At 41.1% G+C, this 8,085-nt stretch overlaps 1 protein-coding gene across 2 annotated transcripts; it reads right to left on the bottom strand.

Annotated features, from left to right (window-relative positions):
- Positions 1-1,290: 1,290 nt before the first annotated feature.
- On the bottom strand, positions 1,291-7,560 carry polr3h (polymerase (RNA) III (DNA directed) polypeptide H). Of its 2 annotated transcripts, XM_024137335.2 has the most exons (7): positions 7,233-7,547; positions 6,836-6,950; positions 6,547-6,643; positions 5,204-5,290; positions 2,783-2,846; positions 2,345-2,561; positions 1,291-1,731 (listed from the first exon to the last, which is right to left on the bottom strand). In XM_024137335.2, the coding sequence occupies exons 2-7, from the start codon at positions 6,944-6,946 to the stop codon at positions 1,681-1,683; spliced, it is 627 nt and encodes a 208-aa protein (XP_023993103.1). In that variant the 5' UTR covers positions 6,947-6,950; positions 7,233-7,547; the 3' UTR covers positions 1,291-1,680. The 2 variants fall into 2 exon arrangements, with proteins under 2 accessions (XP_023993103.1, XP_023993104.1); XM_024137336.2 differs by lacking the exon at positions 5,204-5,290 and having other exon boundaries at positions 7,233-7,560.
- Between the last annotated feature and the right edge of the window lie 525 nt (positions 7,561-8,085).

Below are 8,085 nucleotides of genomic sequence, written 5' to 3'. Positions count from 1 at the left end.
TGACAAATTATTCTGTAATAAACACYCATATCATCCGACTTTTTCTAATTTCCAGAACATTCGAAAAATCGGAGCGCGCAAACAGAGACGGTATAGGGATGGGAGGATGAGTAGCCTCGTCAAAGGTATTATATACCCAACAGTTGTCCTTATCATACATTTCCTTTAGCCTATACTTTGGTCAAAAAGGCGACACAGATGTTCTACAATCCAAACAATAGCTGGCATACCCATACTTGAATATTTGTACAATTATTTAAAAAAACATGGGCCTACTTACTGCATTGCTAGAGTCCGTTTGTCGGTAGAGGACGGGTGTGTGCCTTGTCAGTTACTATTATATAACATTAATTAAATAAATAACTCCAGTAAATACGCGTAGTCGCGGAATACCCTGATCTGTGCGGTGTGTTGTTGAGGCTGCGCAGCTGCCGCTGGCTGAGATTACACCGTAGTTGAGAGAATGGGCGTGATGTTTAATTTGTAAGCATAACAAGACTGCTATGCTCATACGCGTCAAATCAGTTATTACATTAAACAATTAGGTATCCGTATTGTAAACCATACTGATGTATTCCTTCATGTAATGGTGTAAGTAAAAATATCCAAAATCAAGATCAGAATATGATACATTCATTTGACCTGGAAGAAACTGGCTTCTATGGTTTATCAAAAATGTTGTTAGGTGCTTCAGAGGACCAACTTCACACCCACTAAAATACACAAATTATAGTGAGGTGTAGTGCTTGTGGGTTCATGACAGCCCTTCCCAAGGACTGTACTTTTTAAATTATATTTTTGGGATACATGTCCTATACACAATTATAAACTGGGTGGTTCGAGCCCTGAATGCTGATTGGCTGAAAGCAGTGGTATATCAGACCATATACCACAGGTATGACAAAACATGTATTTGTATTGCTCTAATTACAGTTGGTAACCAGTTTATAACAGCAATAAGAAACCTCAGGGGTTTGTGATATATGGCCAATATACCATGGCGAAGGGCTGTGTCCAGGCACTCTGAGATGCGTTGTGCCTAAGAACAGCCCTTAGCCGTGGTATATTGGCCATATACCATCATGTCCTTGGGCCTTATTGCTTAAATAACCCAACTCAAAATCATGCAAACAAAAATGATCACTGATGAAACATTATACTGGTCACAAAGACAACACACAATTGTATATTTAGGCACACTCACTCCATTATTTGTTCAACTGAACACTCACAGACTTACATGGTGACACTAAATAGGCCAATTGGGGCCCTTTAGTCAGTCTTTCTTACAGTCATGTGCACCGGGTGTAACTGCTGGTACGTTAACAGTTATGGTGGTAGTATTTACAATATACAGGGGGAAGTGGATCTACACCTTTGCAAGTGAGGCAGTTTCCATGTCCCCGGCCTGGGTGCTCTATTAGAAATCCTTGCTACTGGTCCCTTGTCCTTGGGTCTGCCATTCCTATTATGGGAATCCTGGCTCCTCTACTTGAGCCCAAAGTTCTGTGTCTATTAGCCTTGTGGACACTTCACAGAGGCATGTTTCTCCAGTGTTAAAGTCACAACCTGGGAGGAGTGACTGAGAAGGGTCTAAAAAAGAAGGTTTATGTCCAGCAGCTGGGATGAATACTTGACAGCCGTCTCCCGTTTTCTGTACTGTAATGGTCTCTCCTTTCGCTAGCTGTTCCACCAGGACAGGAGGCCCAAGCCTGGCTCGCTAATGGTACCCTGATACACAAGAAAGGCAGGGAGGGAAGGGGTGGAATTAATTATGGCCATTATTAGAAAGAACTGACTTATAGTATTGAAAAAGACCTCAAAATAGTAATTTGTAATAAGGATGTATGATAAAACCAAAAGTACAACTATGTGACGGACATCACCGTGCTGCTAACAGTTTTGCCTCCTCGAAAGAGTGGTCCTTTGCTTCGCAAGCACAAGTGACCGCCCTGCTTGACAAAGTACTAACCAGTTGTACTACCCAAAAGGTACCAATTCAGCAGCACAATCACCATAGACTTAAGACGGCTCCAGTGCCCCAAAGCTTGTTTTAGCATGGGCAGCGTCATTGAGGACTTTCAAAATGTTGAAGTAGTCAACTGGGTGGGACTTCCTATGGGTTAAGGAAAGATCACATAATTCCATCCAGGTCATCAGGAGAATTCGGGCCAATGAATTATACTCCTGATCAAAAATTCCATACTTGCTCACTGGACGTTTTGAGTGAGCTTACCGGTACCATTTAACTCAGTCACATATACTGTATATGGATACTTGAAATTATTCAATTCACAACAATAGTAACAATAAGTCTGTGTTATATCAATGAGCGCCTTCTTACTAGCAGTGTGTAAGGGGCCTCTTTCTTCTGGCCACCCTCCTCTGCTCCTGGAGCTGCAGGGGAGTTGGTTGCTGCGGCAGAAGGGCCTGTGGGCGACGTGTCCAAGAAGACTTCATCTGTGACCCGGAAGCGGATGTCCTCACCTTGGTCCATGTAGAGGTCATGAGCCCCTTCGTCCGTCTCATACTCCCACACCCACACCTGCTCCGCTTCATCGCTGAGGCAGCAGTCAAGGAGCGCTTGCTGGATTGCTATATTTTCAGTAGCTTTTACAGGTAAACTAAAATGTCTATCAGATAGCTATAAACATGAGGAGTTGAATTAACATTTACATGATTGTATTCCAGAGCCATCTACTGCAACTCAGCTTTAAGCAACAAATTGTCAAATGRYCACATTGGTAAGAAATACACAAACACACATCACTGGGCAGGATACAATTTTGCAGGCTGCTGTAGGGACTCTGGGGGAATGACGATGTCATCAAAGAATCCTAGGCTGACTATGAAACAAAATATGGCATTGTGAACAAATCTATACAGACAGACTGCCACATCAATGTTATACTTCATACTGAGACATTCTRCCTGTTGATCCACTTTATACATTGAGAGAGAGACAGGGTCGGTAGAAATCACACTGCAGTGTGTACAGACTCCTCTGGGGCTGTGGCGGCGGTGTATAAAAAGCATCTGACCCAAATTAGTGTATCAGCAAATCACAGCAAGTGCTCTTATTTTCACACGAGGCCTATTAGTCCAGAATAGACATAGGTACAGTTGAAGTTGGAAGTTTACAGACACTTAGGTTGGAGTCATTAAAACTCGTTTTTCAACCACTCCACAAATTTATTTCGAACAAACTATAGTTTTGGCAAGTGGGTTAGGACATCTACTTTGTGCATGACACAAGTAATTTTTCCAACAATTGTTTTCAGACAGACTATTTCACTTATAATTCACTGTATCAAAATTCCAGTGGGACAGAAGTTTACATAAACTAAGTTTGTGCCTTGAAACAGCTTGGAAAATTCCAGAAAATGATGTCATGGCTTTAGAAGCTTCTGATAGGCTAATTGACATAATTTGAGTCAATTGGAGGTGTACCTATGGATGTATTTCAAGGCCTACCTTCAAACTCTTTGCTAGTATAGCTTTGTGAATCAATTACATCATCAAGTCAAGAGTCCAAATCTAAACAGGCTACAGTAGTTGTCATGGCATTATATATATATATATATATATATATATATATATATATATATGGTGTGACAGACTGAAGTCCCTTTACATAAGACCCTTTACATAAGACAAGGCAACAGAAGGGTAAGATCACCCTCAGGCAGGACTGGCGATCACTGCTCACTGACCGACAACACACCAAAAAAAAACACAGCCATAGGGGGACCTTAGTGCAATTAGCATAAAGAACATTGGTTATTTCATTGTGTCCATCATTCATTAAAAATGGTCATACTTGGCAGAATCCTAACATCCTAATCCAGACATCATGGGAAAATCAAAAGAAATCGACCAAGACCGCAGAAAAAAAATTGTAGACCTCCACAAGTCTGGTTCAGCCTTGGGAGCAATTTCCAAACGCCTGAAGGTACCACGTTCATCTGTTCAAACAATAGTACGCAAGTATAAACCCCATGGGACCACGCAGCTGTCATACCGCTCAGGAAGGAGGCGTGTTCTGTCTCCTAGAGATGAACGTACTTTGGTGCGAAAAGTGCAAATCAATCCCAGAACAACAGCAAAGGACCTTGTGAAGATGCTGGAGGAAACAGGTACAAAAGTATCTATAGCCACAGTAAAACGAGTCCTATATCGACATAACCTGAAAGGCCGCTCAGCAAGGAAGAAGTCACTGCTCCAAACAGGCAAAAAATGCCAGGCTTTGGTTTGCAATGCACATGGGGACAAAGATCTTACTTTTTGGAGAAATGTTCTCTGGTCTGATGAAACAAAAATAGAACTGTTTGGCCATAATGACCATTGTTATGTTAGGAGGGAAAAGGGGGAAGCTTGCAAGCCGAAGAACACCATCCCAACCGTGAAGCACGGGGGTGGCAGCATCATGTTGTGGGGGTGCTTTGCTGCAGGAGGGACTGGTGCACTTCACAAAATAGATGGCATCACGAGGACGGAAAATTATGTGGATTATTGAAGCAAAATCTCAAAACATCAGTACGGAAGTTAAAGCTTGGTCACAAATGGGTCTTCCAAATGAACAATGACCCCAAGCATACCTCCAAATTTGTGCCAAATGGCTTAAGGACAACAATGTCAAGGTATTGGAGTGGCCATCACAAAGCCCTGACCTCAACCCTATAGAACATTTGTGGGCAGAACTGAAAAAGCGTGTGCGAGCAAGGAGGCCTACAAACTGACTCAGTTATACCAGCTCTGTCAGGAGGAATGGGACAAAATTCTTATTGTGGGAAGCTTGTGGAAGGCTACCCGAAACGTTTGACCCAAGTTAAACAATTTAAAGGCAATGCTACCAAATACTAATTGAGTGTACGTAAACTTCTGACCCACTGGGAATGTGATGAAAGAAATAAAAGCTGAAATAAATCATTCTCTACTATTATTCTGACATTTCACATTCTTATAATAAAGTGGTGATCCTAATTGACCTTAGACAGGGAATTTTCACCAGGATTAAATGTCAGGAATTGTGAAAAACAGTTTAAATGTATTTCAATAAGGTGTATGTAAACTTCCGACTTCAACTGTATATGCGTTATGGACAATGCTGTTGCACAGAGTCATATAGGCTACTAGGACTTAACATTCAGATGGGTGGGGAGAAAACTGGAAGGTGGGGMGAAAGATGAGGTGTTTCTCTCACCATGTACTCCTTCTTGACTGCAGTACTTGATCTTTCCAACAAGAATCTCATCCAAYAAAGGGTGGAACACAACATACCTGAAGTGGACTAACAGAGTAGGGAAAAGATAAGGTCACATSAAAATGGACAGTCAGTCCTAAGAGAAAGTCCCTGCCCAGAAATATCTCCTAGGCCGTGACCTCCAGGCACTTGTGTAGATCTGATAGTAATATGGTGCAATACGGTGAAAGTTACACCTAACCTATCAGAGGGCAAGGTGGAGCTACGTGTATAACATATGAAATGCCTTTTGGGTCTTTGCGTGTCAAAAAAGATACGCGTCAAATAAGCTTTTAATTTGACGTGTCAAATAACAAAATTCTATTCTAGAATGTTGTGTGAACTAAATGTGCATGCGCAAGCTCGAGCGCCACCACTATAGTCAGTAGCACGGTCAAAGCTGGGGGAAAAAWGTCTGCAAACAATCACACACATCGGCCACAATGTGTTTACAATACCGCTTTGGTAATAAGCCATTATTTGTTCGACTGAATTGGAAAACGTCAGTGTGAGCATTTGAAATAAGATCAGGATCAAATGAACAGGATCAAAAATGTTAGCTAGGTAGTCCAACATTCTCCCAGACTGCAACCATTCCAGAGGCAGGGGAGAAAGGATGGTGAACCTGCTGCTTCTGACACCTAGCTAGTAACCGAATATGTTGCTGGATCGAATCCCCGAGCTGACAAGGTAAAAATCTGTCATTCTGCCCCTGAACAAGGCAGTTAACCCACTGTTCCTAGGCCGTCATTGTAAATAAGAATTTTCTTAACTGACTTGCCTAGTTAAATAAAAAGGTAAAATAAAAAAATACTATTTATTTAATCTGCCTATGAACTCTACAGGCTACAACGTAACATATCATTGCGTGACTCCAAGTTAACCTTGACAAGATGGTTATTATATCAATAGTTGCAGGGTTTCGACCATGATTATTGCATAATCTTTCACAGGCCAAAAAATTATCCACCCTTGTCTCGTGTATTTTGTGTTGTTGACATTTTGCCCTCAAATGTGCTGTCCATCAGGCCTGCACATTTGAGGCCTGATGGACAGCACATTTGAGGGCAAAATGTCAACAACACAAAATACACGAGACAAGGGTGGATAATTTTTTTGCCTGTGAAAGATTATGCAATGTAAGCACAAAAGGGCTTTTTATGTGCACTGTCATCACACAGCTTTTTATCTGCAACAAGTCCTTTTGATGGAAACCCACCTCTGCTGGGAAAATGTGCATAATATTTTTATGCTGATTTTTAAATATTCACATGAAAATCTGTCGCAAATTGTAATTTCCTTACCTTTGGTGTGGGAAGCTCCATCACCTGGAAATATGTAGGAATCCTCCAGTTTTGTGATGTCATACAAACAGATACAGAGGCCAACCTGGTAAACCACCTGTGGCGATGCAGGTAAAGAACAACCAAACATAAATAAAGCAGATAAGTTAAKAAGACTACAATGTCACAATTGTGTTAGGCTAAACAAAGCAAACAATAAAAGATTAACTCAGCTGACAATATACAGAACCRCTGTCCAKTGATYAATAGGGGAGTWGGWTACAGTATCTTTGGTACTGCATCCTCTCACCTTATTGGCCAATTTCTTGTTGAGTTCTTCGGCTATGGCTTCATTGAACTGCCGCTGGAAATTCCATGGGGGGATTCTGACAGTGTCAACCATCTCCACTGCCACGAACATAATTCTGGTCCGAGGAAAAACAAGAAACAATATACAGTAGCTATGAAATCACAGAAAAATACCTTTCAGACAGGGTGGTATGACAGTAAGTCTGCCATGTGTTAAAGTGCTATAGCACAGGTACATTTACCAGCTAGCTAGCTACCTTATCATATTAAATTCCATTGTTACAGTGTAATGAAACAATGTAGCTAGTAATGTATAACAATTTCATCAAGAAACATAACGTTATCTCTCTAGCTAGCTAACACAGCATCACGGTCCTGAAACTGTTAACGTTACCTACCTTTCCTTGCAATCCTTTAAACTACTCAAATTATTTAAATTCGGACAATGTATCTTCAACTGCAAGGATCACCATCTTATTAGTTTGAATAAATACTGGTATCATAGATAAATTGACACCAAAATCCCCATCTTGGTGTCGCTAGCTTCATAAAATATTTTTTTACACGTGTTATTGATTTACTACATTATCGTGACCGTTTACGGCAGGTCGCAATCTTAAAGGCACAGAACGCTTTTTTCAGCAATTTTATTTTAGTATTTTGTTCGTCAAAGTTCTTGGCTTCCTCCTCTGGTCTCCTTTCCTTATCTGGTCTACTGATCTGAGAACTCATACATTTGTTCTCACTTGCCCAGTTCTTCAACATAGTGTAGAAAAGGACACACAGAAAGGAAGCCACTTAATACTGTTGAGATACACAGTATTTGTCTTTGCACTCAGTCATGCTGTCTTGCAGTTTCCTCTGAATGATGTACCTGGGAAATACTTACATTTTAAAAAACATTTTTTTAACAGAATACAAACACATGAATAGTGATATTCCCTTGAGGATTTACCCTGGTTGTATACCAAAAGACTCAAACTTGTCTGTTTCCATCTACGCAGACCGGCACCAAGTCTCATTGAGCCATGGCTCTGGCGGACCTGGCCTGATTTGGTGCCGAACCATGTATACATTTCAGCTGGCATTTACATAACACTGGCTAACTGTGAACTTCAGCACCTTCTCACAAATCAACTGTCTTGAATGACGCAGAGGTTGTTGATTCTGCTCGCCCCGTTGATTCTGCTCGCCCCGTCTTTAGTGTCACACTCCTGAAGGAAATACAATTACACTGGAGCTTACATTTAA

This window comes from Salvelinus sp. IW2-2015, unplaced genomic scaffold (genome assembly GCF_002910315.2).
Source record: "Salvelinus sp. IW2-2015 unplaced genomic scaffold, ASM291031v2 Un_scaffold1166, whole genome shotgun sequence".
Lineage (NCBI taxonomy): Eukaryota > Metazoa > Chordata > Actinopteri > Salmoniformes > Salmonidae > Salvelinus > Salvelinus sp. IW2-2015.
The sequence above is the reverse complement of the archived record's forward strand: the minus strand, read 5'-3'. Positions and strand labels throughout refer to the sequence as shown.